Here is a 12,696-nt window from a genome sequence, read left to right on the forward strand (position 1 = left end):
ACTGCAGGACACTCCGGGGACACTGCAGGACACTCTGGGACACTCCGGGGACACTGCAGGACACTCTGGGGAAACTGCAGGACATGCCTGGGACACTCCAGGGACACTGCAGGACACTCCGGGGACACTGCAGGACACTCTGGGGAAACTGCAGGACATGCCTGGGACACTCCAGGGACACTGCAGGACACTCCGGGGACACTGCAGGACACTCTGGGGAAACTGCAGGACATGCCTGGGACACTCCAGGGACACTGCAGGACACTCCGGGGACACTGCAGGACACTCCGGGGACACTGCAGGACACTCTGGGACACTTCAGGGACACTCCGGGGACACTGCAGGACACTCTGGGGACACTGCAGGACACTTCAGGGACACTGCAGGACACTCCGGGGATACTGCAGGGACACTCCGGGGACACTGCAGGACACTCTGGGGACAATGCAGGACACTCCGGGGATACTGCAGGGACACTCTGGGGACACTGCAGGACATTCCGGGGACACTCTGGGACACTCCAGGGACACTCTGGGGACACTGCAGGACACTCTGGGACACTGTAGGGACACTGTAGGGACACTCCAGGGACACTCCAGGGACACTCCAGGGACACTCTGGGGACACTGCAGGACACTCTGGGACACTGCAGGACACTCTGGGACACTCCAGGGACACTCCGGGGACACTCCAGGGACACTCCGGGGACACCGCAGGACACTCCAGGGACACTGCAGGACACTCTGGGACACTTCAGGGACACTCTGGGACACTCCAGGGACACTCCAGGGACACTGCAGGACACTCTGGGACACTTCAGGGACACTCTGGGACACTCCAGGGACACTCCGGGGACACTGCAGGGACACTCCGGGGACACTGCAGGGACACTCTGGGGACACTGCAGGACACTCTGGGACACTGCAGGACACTCTGGGACACTCCAGGGACACTGCAGGACACTCTGGGGACACTGTAGGGACACTGTAGGGACACTCCAGGGACACTCCGGGGACACTGCAGGGACACTCCGGGGACACTGCAGGGACACTCTGGGGACACTGCAGGACACTCTGGGACACTCCAGGGACACTCCGGGGACACTCCAGGGACACTCTGGGGACACCGCAGGACACTCCAGGGACACTGCAGGACACTCTGGGACACTTCAGGGACACTCTGGGACACTCCAGGGACACTCCGGGGACACTGCAGGGACACTCCGGGGACACTGCAGGGACACTCTGGGGACACTTCAGGACACTCTGGGACACTGCAGGACACTCTGGGACACTCCAGGGACACTCTGGGACACTCCAGGGCTCCTGCTGTTGGTTTATTCCAACCCAAAGAGAAAAGCAGACTCTGCTGCTCACCTTAGAGCCTACTGCAGCTCCATGCAGGGCTCACACAATGTGGTGCCATCCCCTCGCTAACTTAGTTTCTTCCCCTGTCCTTCCTAGTTTGCTCACTGCTTCTCTCCCCTCTCTGCACGTGGAGGGAAGGCTCCCTGGCCCCTCTCATCCAAACCAGCACCAGGCAGTTCAGATTCTAGAGAATATCACTGTATTCTGTTGCTCATAAGTATCAGGGACAACCACTGACTGGGCTCCTTGGGTCAGGAGTCTGCTCCTAGGTATACCCCAGAACAGCGCTGTGTATCTGGTTCATCTGTGAATCAGGACAGAGAACGGTTGGTGTCTATGGCGGCCTCTTCTCAGCCAGAGCACATGGGCTAGGCGGTCTGGAATCTTCAAGGCAGGAGACTGTTGCACAGACAAGGAAGATGGCACCCTGGGCCACAGGAACACTGCAGGCAGTGAGAAGGGTGTGGCAGAGGGAAAAGGAGAGGACGCAGGGCTCACCATGGACAGCTCTCTGTGTTCTGTTGACTATAATCCATGTGAGATCAGGAATGGAGAATTTAGGGGGAAATAACGTCACAAATGCTGATTTTTTTAATTGTTCAAAAAGTTTTCACAGCTGCCTACTTCATTTTTTAATAAGCATATTTTTTTATTGATAATATTGAGCTATATATTTTTCTCTGCTCCCCTCCCCTTTAACCCTTTCCCATGGTCCCCATGCTCCCAATTTACTCAGGAAATCTTGACTTTTTCTACTTCCCATGTAGATTAGATCTATGTATGTCTCTATTAGGTTCCTCATTGTTGTCTAGGTTCTCTGGGATTGTGAATTGTAGGCTGGTTTTCTTTGATTTATGTCTAAAAGCCACTTATGAGTGAGTACATATGATATTTGTCTTTCTGGGTCTGAGTTACCTCACTAAATATGAAGTTTTCTAGCTCCATCCATTTGTCTGCAAATTTCAAGCTGTCATTATTATTATTATTATTTGCTATATAGTAATCCATTATGTAAATGTACCACATTTTTCTTATCCATTCTTTGATCGAGGGATGTTTAGGTTGTTTCTAGGTTCTGGCTGTGACAAACAATGCTGCTGTGAACATAGTTGAGCACATGTCCTTGTGGTATGATTGAGCATCTTTTGGGTATATATCCAAAAGTGGTATTACTGGATCTTGAGGAAGGTTGTTTCCTAATTTTCTGAGAAATCACCACACTGACATCCAAAGGGGCTGTCCCAGCTTGCATTCCCATCAGCAATGTAGGAGTGTCAAATGCTGATTTTTGAAGGCGTTTTGGGATAACCCTGTGGAAATATCCATTGCATGGGGCCAACTCTTCCTTGGGCCAGTTAGCCACACCGGAATCAAAAAGACCTGCTGTGTCCTGGAGACTTCCTGTTCCTTCCTGGATGGTCGTAGGATCCTTTCTGCATGTCCTTTCCTGCCACTGCTGTCTGTCTCCATTGCATTGTATGCTTCCTTTCCAAAGTGGCCTTTATGACACTGAACCGTCTTTCATTTGTCTCTGTCCGTCCATCCATCCATCCATCCATCCATCCATCCAGTGATTAAGTCCAGGGCTGCACACATGATAGGCTAGTGCTTTCTACTCAGCTACACCTCATTTCCTAATATTTACTTTTGCTACTTCATAACCCTCAAGTTTGAAAAAAAAAAGTCTATAGTAAATGCAAACGTTCATCATTCGGCTTTCTTTATTGGTTGATTCCCAAGCTACATTTCTCTTCTTTCATTTTTTTCAACACCCTTTCCCCCATCTAGACCTTGAGTCTGCCATTCGAGGAACCCAGCCCTGTTTTTCTTCGGGCTGTTTTCAATGTTATCGAGGCTGGACCGACTGGAATAGGTCTCTGGGGTAATAGGAAGGAAGATTGTTTCCCAATGCTGGGATTTAAAACCCAGACCTAAAAATGGACTTAGCAGGTAGAGAGAGTCAGGCTTTAAGGCAGTTACTTAGATCTTAGCCCTCATATTTGAAAATAAGGGTGTTTTTATTCTTCGCCCATGAGAAGCCTCATATCCAGGGCAGGGCCAGCAGAGAGTTGCAATCTCTCCACAGCGGGCGGCTGTAGGGATAAGGTCTGGCTGGCAGCTGAGCGCTTCCTGTTCGTGTGCTGTGCCTGGGATGGGATGGCAAGCCCAAGAGGAACTTCCAAGAGGAGGCCAGGGCCTGAAGGACGCATGATGATGTCAGCCTGCAGCCATAAAGGTCACCAGAGGGGGTGGGGCTGGCAAGAGATGAGGTGGCAGCTTGTGTTGCATCTGTGGCAGTGGCAGTTAACCCTTTAAAGGTTGTGGCTCCAGAGAGGCGATAGCAGACACTCTCTGGCAGTGTCTGTTTCGGGACACAGCTCTGACCATGTCCTGTCAGAGTGAATGACATCATGGACTGCAGCACACCTGAATTTTTAAAGAAAAAAATCATTGTTTTTGCACAGTATCCCACTAATAGCCTGAGCTGGCCTGAAACTCGTTATTTAACCCATGCCAGCCTTTAATTTGTGGGAATCCTCCTGCTCAGCTTCTCGGATTCCAGGATTACAAGTATGAGCTATTGTGCCTGGCTGTGAGAGTTCAGTATTTCAATTAATATTAAAAAAGTATTTAATCTAGTTTCAAATATAAGACAAACAAACAGCATTTGTAGCTGCCAAAGTTTTGGTATCTTTAAGAAAGACACTAGATATTTTTGTTAAAAATAAACTCTTGGGCCGGGCGGTGGTGGCGCAGCCCTTTCATCCCAGCACTCAGGAGGCAGAGGCAGGCGGATCTCTGTGAGTTCGAGAGCAGCCTGGTCTACAAGAGCTAGTTCCAGGACAGGCTCCAAAACCACAGAGAAACCCTGTCTCGAAAAACCAAAAAAAAAAAAAAAAAAAAAAAAAAACCTCTTAAAAACTTGAAATAAGACAAAGGTGTTCCGTAGATTACATGAGATTAGCCAAAAGGAGCAGAAAAGAAAATTAATCATAAATTGAGGTGAATATAGACAGATTTTGTACACTAGGCATACAACGAATTTTTAGGTAGTAGTTAAAATATTTTGGGTTTGGGGCCAGAGGGATGACCCAGGGCTTAAGAGGACCCAGGTTCAGTTCCCAGAATGAACACACTGGCTTATGCTGTCTGGCACTCCAGTTCCAGGGGAACTGTCAGCCTGTTCTGACTCCGGGGTTTCCGTGAGCATGCGGAGCTGATGTTTGCACTCAAGTCCACACCTAAACTACATAAAGCACTTCTGGATCGATATTTAAATTTCAGAGATTATAATATATATATATATATATATATCAGAGATTATGCACTGAAACTTGAAAACGTATGATTACTTGTTGGTTTTAGTGTTGTTCAGTTAGTATTTTATTGTTTTGAGACACAGTCTCTTACTATAGTTCAAGCTAGCTTTGTGGCAATCCTCCTGTCTCAGGTTCCCGAGTGCTGTGATTATGGCATGACTGATTTACATATTTCCCCTTCTTTTTTCTTGTTTTTTTTTCTTTTTCATTTGCTTTCTTCCATCTCTCCACCTTCCTCTCCCTCCCTCCCTCTCTCCCTCCCTTAACACCCACCCCTAAGACAGGGTTTCTCTGTCCTGGCACTTGCTTTGTAGACCAGGCTGGCCACGAGCTTGGAGATCCTCTTGCCTCCGCCTTCTAAGTGCTGGGATTAAAGGCGTGCACCGCCACCACCACCTGGCGTATTTCCCCCTTTTAAAAACATTAGTTTCAGCAAGGGCTTGGAGGGCTGTTGGGGCCACAGCAAAGGCCTTTGTGAGTTTGGAAAAATTCTACCTAGAAGCCTGTGATGGAGGAAATAAACTTGGTGTTTGAAAAGTTTTACAAGTTCACCATGGCTCCCTCCCACCATGGCTGACATGTAGGTGTGCTAAAGGAAACAGATTTTTTTTTGTAGACCCCCACAGGGCATGACCTTACATAAATAAAGAAGGTGCTGGATCACTGAGAAAGGACAGGGGGAACATAGGGGATCACCAGGGGAGCACAACAACACAGTGGGAAGCAGGGGGAGCACAGGAGGAGCTAGTTCTACCTTCAGAGCGGCTTCACGTCTTTTCAGGGCGCCATTCCAAAAAGAGTCAGATTAAAATTTTGGCAATGACTCAGATTCTGCTTTAGAAAAAGTGAAGGTAGGAATTTAGCTTTGTTTTTGTATCATGTTAGGCTCAGATAGCTGGTTGCTGGTTGCTAACCCGGGAGCCCAGGCTTTCAGAATGCTGTGGTGATATAGGGTGCAAAGAAAGTGGGGCCCAGATGGCATTTGCTGGAGATTACTGACAGATAATCCTCCCCTGCCCTAGAAGATTAAGTCTGCCCTGGGGAGGATGTCATCAGCTGACCAGTCTAAAAAAAATGTATTTAAAAAAAATAATCCTGCCATTATCCAGTGTTTGTACTTCTGAGTGGGGCTGCAGAGCGGGCCCTCCTTTGTGTACAGAGGAAAACGCCACGCCCTCCACCCAGGTTGTCCTTTGTCCACTCAAATTGGCAACAGGTGGTGACTAGGCCCTCCTGAGGGTGCTGGGAGGAGCCATTAAAAGATCTGCTGTGAGGGTGTGAAGCTTGGGCCAGAGCTGGGCCGGACTCCAAGCACCAGTTCTTTCCCTCACCAGGGCCACACGGTGTCAAGGACCCGTGGCCCAGGCATCTGAGGCCTGGGGAGCAGTTCCAGGCGGCCGCAGCGCCATGCTTTCTGTCTTCCTCTGGAATGGATTCTAGAGATACCGATTTGTATGAGGACTACCGGTCCCCGTTTGACTTTGATTCCGGAGTGAACAAAAACTACCTCTACTTGTCTCCCAGCGGGAATGCGTCGCCGCCTGGTTCACCCAGGCAGAGCTTCGGTAACTATTGGTTTGTATAGTTCTGTTTACTGTGATCGGGCCCAGATGTGACTTGGGGTTCACCTCACTTTCAGATTAGTGTGAAGGTGGGCCAAGGTGCTGCCATGCTCTGACTAACCACCCTGTTTTAGTTCAGCACGGAGAGGCAGTAGGTTGTTAACTCTTTAGAGTGGGACATTGGGTTTTAAAGCCAGCACCGTTTCTGTGCTCTTTAGAGGTTTGTGGATGCATGAATGGTAACAAATGGTGCGGAGCTGATGACATATGGAGGGGTCTGAAGACTCTGGGTTCGAATAACCTGTACACTTCTAAAATCGGGCTAGTTTGTCTTGGTGAAGGATCCAAAACACTCACCCTCATTCAAGAGCATTTGGTAGTTGTCCTGGATTTTGTTTTTGAAGACCAAGATCCATTTAGACAAATATCTAGACTACAGAGTTTCCAGAAAGGAAGAATCAAGAATCTCTATATCTTTGGAAGCAGTTGTCCCCTTCCACATGGTAGCATGAACCTGGTCAACAGCCATCAGAGTTGATTGGGACAGGGCATCCCGAGGTAGAATCCAACAGAAATGGGGGCGAAGGCGCAGCCTCAGCCTTGCAGGAAGGATTCTACTGCTGGCCAGGGGGAGGAGACGGCAAAATAACGTCCTCTGTAATGAGTCAAGGAAGCAGCTAGGTTTTCCCAGAAGAAGTTAATTATTTCCTTACTGTGAAGAAATGGTTACATTTTGTTCTAAGCAGTGGAGCTTGGGAAACTTAGAAAACCGACAGTAAAGGATACAGAGCGGAAACTCCTTTGCAAACTTGCCTGGGGGGGGGGGGTGTGGGTATTTGCAGACCACAGGTGTGTGCTAATGCAACATGCTTCAACTCTTGGTTACAGTTGCTCGCCACCTTTGAGGTAGAGTTTGGACTTTCAGAAAGTGACCAATGGTGACCGTTACAGGCAAACCCTGGCCACTAGAAGTTGGCAGCTGTTAGTATTGTCTGCAGGAACATGGCTCACGAGGAAGCTTTTTTCCCCATTTTCTCACTTCCCTTGTCTGTGACCCACGTGGGCCCCAGCCCTTTTCTAGCTTGCGTACTCCCGTGGATCAGAGCAGTGCCCACAGTGGGAAGTCAGAGCTGTCAGTAACACTGTGAGAACGTGTAGATGGCAGAGGGGCAGGTGAGCAACTTCCGGGCTTCTCAGTTCCCAGCAAGGCTTGCTGCATCTTCTAGCTCTTGCCTGCTGCTCCTCACCTCCACTTGTGTTCCTAGTTACCAGTGTGTGGCCACTTCTCACTGTTCTCTGTCACAGCAACAGCAGGTGTGAGTGGCCGCGCCCTGCAAACTTCTATAAACCATCTCCGCGGTTCCTAGAAGCAGTTTGAAGCCTTTCGGGTGGTGAAATTAATGAAATTCATTTAAAAAAGCAAATAACTGAATCACTGAAACCCCACTCATGTGGCTATAAGTACTCGAGTTTACAAATTGAAAAGAGGGAGAAACTTAGGCTTGATCTTAAAAGTTTGTGTGACTTTTGGCCAGTATGTACTTTCTTAATAAGCAGGTTGGTTGTGCAGGCAAACAGGACCAATCTAAGAAGGTATCCTACTCAGAAAGATTGGATGGAATCGCAACAAGAATCTATCCTTTGACTTGTATCCAAACACCACCAGGAGGCAGAGGTGAAGGCAAGGAGGCTCAGGCAGTGGGCAGATGTTCATGAGTGGAGAGTGGGAGTAGAGCCAGTGGCTGGATGAAAAGCCGATTCTTCTCAGGGCTAGAAGCACCTTGCAGTGTGCTTGTGTCCCCTCTGGTCCTGCTGTGTTCCATTTTCCCACAGGCTCAGCAATACTCCTGCAAAGTGCTTTCAGTCTGTGGTTTGAAAACAGGATTTGTGATACATGGTAGAGTCTGGAAGACAAGCCTTGGGATGCTGAGCAGAAAGGTGGTAATTTTGAGGCAAGCCTTGGCTACATAGACTTTGTCACAACAACAATGAAAACAGCAACAAAAATAAATATCAGACAATAACAGCAATGATAAATATAACTAAAACAAAGCAGCTGTTTGTTGAGCGGAATTGTTAGAGACTAGGACACATCCTGGTTTGTTTGACAGATGTGGGCTCTGACGTAGGAAAGATCTTTGGTGTCCCCAAGTCTAGTTAGCCTCGCTGGCGTTCATGCTCAACTTTCGCTTCTCAAGCCAGTGGTTTGCTTTTGACTGTGCTGGGGATCGCACAGGACCCAGTATGTGCTACCTGTTTGCTCTACCTCAAAGCTGATCCCCAAACCTCAGTTGTTTAGGGGGCTCATCTTAAAACCTTTGGTGCTGGGATGGGTCTTACAGAACGGACAGATGGGCATCTTTCCTCGCCAAGGATTTTACTGTGAAGGGCTTGTTGGCTTCTTTTTCTGTGCCACTGGGATATAAATTCTAATTCCATTTTGTGTGTGTGTGTGTGTGTGTGTGTGTGTGTGTCAGTACCACCTCTATGTGTGTGCCTGTCAATACCATCCATGTATGTGTGTGTGTGGGTGCCTGTCAATACTATTCGTGTGTGTGTGTCTGTCTGTCAATACCATCTGTGTGTGTGCCTGTCAATGCCATCCCGTGTGTGTGTGTATGTGGTGCCTGTTAATACCATCCATGTGTGCGTGCACATGTGCATGCGTGACTGCCAATAACATCCGTGTGTGTGTGTGGCTGTTAATACCATCTGTGTCACGTTAACACCCTTTCCTGCCTTTTCCTCTTCCATTCTGGGAGAGCTTGTTGGAATGCTTTCCTAGACACCGATTATGTGGACTCTCTTGCTCTTATGAATTTTCTAGGAAAAATCAGGAAGCCACAACTCTTTAACACCTTTGGTTCTTCTAGCGACCGCAGAAAAGATGAGTAGCAAAAATAATCTGTCAGCTGGACTGGGGTTGCAGCGTCGTGGCAGAGTCTTGCCTAGCATGCTTAAGGGCCTCGGTTCAATCCTGAGACTGGTAGGGAAACAATAATAATATGTTCTTCATGCTGTCAAAATCTGAAACTCTGAAAAGTGAAGCTGAAAGTCCTTAGCTCGGAGTTTATTTCTAATTCTGCTATACTTTGATTTCTCCCATGTCATCCCACTTCTTAGAGAAGTGATAACTGCTTCTCACGGGGCTTTTTATGATTGCAGAGGTTTTAAAGAGCAAACCATCTATGGTTTACAGATGAAAACTGGAGTAGACATGAAGAGAACTCTATCCACAGAGAGAAAATTTAATGATAGTATCCCCAAGTTTCTCTACGACTGACCCGTGTCTCGAGTGGATGGTCTTGGCTAGCAGTTTTGTGTTTGGTATTTGGAGGGAGGATGACGAAGCAGGGGAATTCACATGCTTTGAAGTAACCAGAGACTTTCTTCATCTTCCCTCTTAAAGATAAAATCCCCCCTTTTAAAGATGAAAGATATAATGAGGTCAGTTTACCGGAAGAGGGCAGTGAGCCATTTGAAAAAGACGACTGTGTTCTACCTGGGGGATCTTTCTTTATCCCCCAGTCTGTGAAGTTATGCGAAGTCACTCCATTCCTGAGTGAGACATTCACTTCTGTCAGGGTTCTGGGCCCGAGGATACTCCGTGTCAGGCACCCCCTCCTCTCGCTTTCTCTGCTTGTCACCATTTCACTTCCTGCTTTGTCCCCTTGCTTCCTCAGTCACCTGACATCATTCAGTTCTGTTCTTGAGGTTCCTGCTTCTGCCAGATGAAATGGGTCATTTCTTTAGCTTCCTTTGTTCCTGGCCACCTCAACCACAGTTACCCAGTTCATTTCTCTCTAAGGTTGTATTCTCAATATGAGCTACTCATGGGGAATGACAGCCTCTGAGGACCCAAGTCTCCATCTGCTCCTGCAGCGCCGTTTCCTGGAGATGATACCTCAGAGGACAAGTGTCTATGTGTCCATTCAGATCTTCAGGTGTCTTAGGTCAGTGATCTTCAGCCTGGGGCAGATTTGTGCCCTGTAGGCATGGTTTGGGTTCTAGGCAGCTACTGACGTCCAGAGCCCAGAGGCTGAGATGCTCCTTATGCAGCAGAGAGCCCCACTGTACAAAGTCCTTTGGGAACTGCGGTTGTCCTTCTATAATATCACTTGTGCCTCATCAGGTAGAGTTGTTAAGTCAAAGACTGGGCCCTGAAAGTCCTAACAGGCCAGGCTTAGCCACCAGCCACCAGTTCTCATTACAACAATTAAAGTGACATGCAGAGAAAGGCAAATGAGGTCGGTACCCCTCTCCCCACCCCATCCTCCTGTCTTCACATTGAGAAGAACAAATGAGGTCTGGTACCCCTCTCTCCCCCTATCCTTCTGTCTTCACATTGGGAAGAACAAATGAGGTCTGGTACCCCTCTCTCTGCCTGCCCTATCTTCCTGTCTTCATGGTTTTGACATGAGTTTTAGGTTTAAACCACAGGCAAGATACTGGTCTGGCTATGGCCTGACCACCACTGTCCAGCCATTGACGAATGTTTCCACTCTGTCCTGCACTGTATAAAATCTTATTTCATATCTCATTGCTTTTTTTTTCTGTATAAGTCATCCCTTCTCTAGTTTTCTTATTTTTATACAGTGAAATGTTTAAATGAAATGATCCGAGACTATTGTTTTAGACAGGGTCTTACTATGTAGGCCTGGCTTGCCTAGAATTCACTATTGTAGACCAGGTTGCCTTTGAGCTCACAGATACCCACTTGCCCAGCTTCTGGGATGAAAGGAGCATACCACCATGCCCGACTTTGGAATTCTTTTCCTGATGTCGAACTGTATAAAAATGGCTCAAGTTTTAGTTATAATCACTGTAGGAAATCTTGAAGGGAAGCAGTCTTAGTCACAATAAAGGGCACTGATCTGCTCAGGTGGAGGTCCAGTTGGGGTGTGAGGCTGAACCCACCCATACCTTTCGTGCTGAGAAGCCCCATCATACAAGCCCCCTTGCTCATGGCTAGGCTGTAGAATCTAGACTCCTGTAAACTGGAAGACCCTAGAGTCAGGTTAGGGGTGCAAGTGTGTAATGCTAACACTCAGGAGGCTAAGGCAGGAGTCTGGGGTCAGCGTGGGTTAGATGGTAAGACACTGTTCGTGGCCGGAATTAGTGGGGTATGTGGTGGGTGAGAGGTCATTTACGGGCAAAGAGAGAACCAACTTTAACTAAAGCTTTAGCTGATCCATGGCATATTAGCCTTTGTTCTGGCGTCGGCCCCCTGAGTTCTGAGGTGCGGTGATAAGGAAGTGATACCAGGGCTTACAGCCCGGACGTGGAGCCGGTTCAGGGCTGACTTCTTCCTGCCTCCAACACCTTCAGGCTCGCTTGGACACGTTCCCGCTGTGCTGGAGCCAACTAGTCCCTTCTCCCTCACGAGCTCACTGCAATCTGAGACCCTTCAGATCATGTGTTTGGTTTTTAAGTTATCTTACAGGGCTGTCAAATGTTTCGAGTTGAACTGGAAGGCAGCATTTTCTTGTCACTCCAGTCTTTGAATTTATGGTTATTGAAGATTGGTTACGTGTGATGACTGTAATTCTCTTGGGCGTATTTTAAAAGGAAGTTGAGGTTTTCCTAAGACACTCATGCGTGTTGTCTGACCTGACCTGCTTCATTTAGGAACCCTGTAGCTCTGTGTATTCTCCCATACAACGTCTGTGTTGTGCTTTGTTTAAATGAGAGGTCTGTAGAGAGATCTGGGATGATCTGAGCTACTGATGTCCAATTTCCAGATTTCCTAATCTTACAATTGCATGGTTTACCGCTTAAAGACAAAGCACACAAACTGTGTACAATGGTACCATGTGGTCCTTGGCTCCCTCCTCACTCCTGAGACAGCTCAGCTGTCATCCATGCCTCCAGCTGCCTGATGCCCACTGTGTAGCTTCCAGCCTGTGCTGCTGGAGGGACCTTCTAGACGACACATACACACTGACTGTCCCCTCAAACCACACTGGGGATTCCCTGGTTGGTACTGAAGACGGAAGGACGATCTGCTTCATTAGACAATTAAGGAAGTAATTAAACTATTCGTACCCGAGGGGGGCTGTGATCCCTGATGTCTAGACACCTGGATTCAATCCTACTGATGCTAGCGAGCTCTTCCAGCCAGAAAGGCCTGGGAGAAAGGATTAGCCCTGGTTCTTTGTCCTGGCCTGCGCATTGGTATTTCTCTAAGGAAAAACTATACATGAGCAAGCCAGAATGATGGTCAGAAAGACCATCAAGGTTTAGTGCTGTGGAATATTATTTTAAGGTGTGTTACATTTGTTTATTCTGTGCAATGTTTAATGATGTAAAGATGGATTGCTTTTGTTTACATTGCACTTGTTTAATTCTGTGAAGCTGTGATTCTTGGCCTGTGTAAAACACCTGATGGGGCCTGTGTAAATCACCTGTGGTCTAATAAAGAGCTGAACAGCCAACAGGGAGGCAGGA

The 12,696-nt window shown here is 47.9% G+C and overlaps 1 protein-coding gene across 5 annotated transcripts in view; it reads left to right on the top strand.

Moving 5' to 3' along the window:
- The window catches only part of LOC121432359 (tumor protein D52), a 94,932-nt gene that overhangs the window by 54,331 nt on the left and 27,905 nt on the right, over positions 1 to 12,696 (top strand). For 2 of the 5 annotated variants that reach the window (XM_041630229.1, XM_041630230.1), the window contains exon 1: positions 5,964 to 6,252. The exons of 1 other annotated variant lie outside the window; for it this stretch is intronic. In XM_041630229.1, coding sequence (XP_041486163.1) covers positions 6,117 to 6,252 — 136 coding nt within the window. In that variant the 5' untranslated portion in view covers positions 5,964 to 6,116. Of the gene's footprint in view, positions 1 to 5,963; positions 6,263 to 12,696 lie in introns of those variants that run through there. 2 more of the 5 variants (XM_041630231.1, XM_041630232.1) reach the window with 2 other exon arrangements.

This window comes from Microtus oregoni, unplaced genomic scaffold (genome assembly GCF_018167655.1).
Source record: "Microtus oregoni isolate MIOR12 unplaced genomic scaffold, Mior012 000034F_ref0000314, whole genome shotgun sequence".
NCBI classification, from domain to species: domain Eukaryota; kingdom Metazoa; phylum Chordata; class Mammalia; order Rodentia; family Cricetidae; genus Microtus; species Microtus oregoni.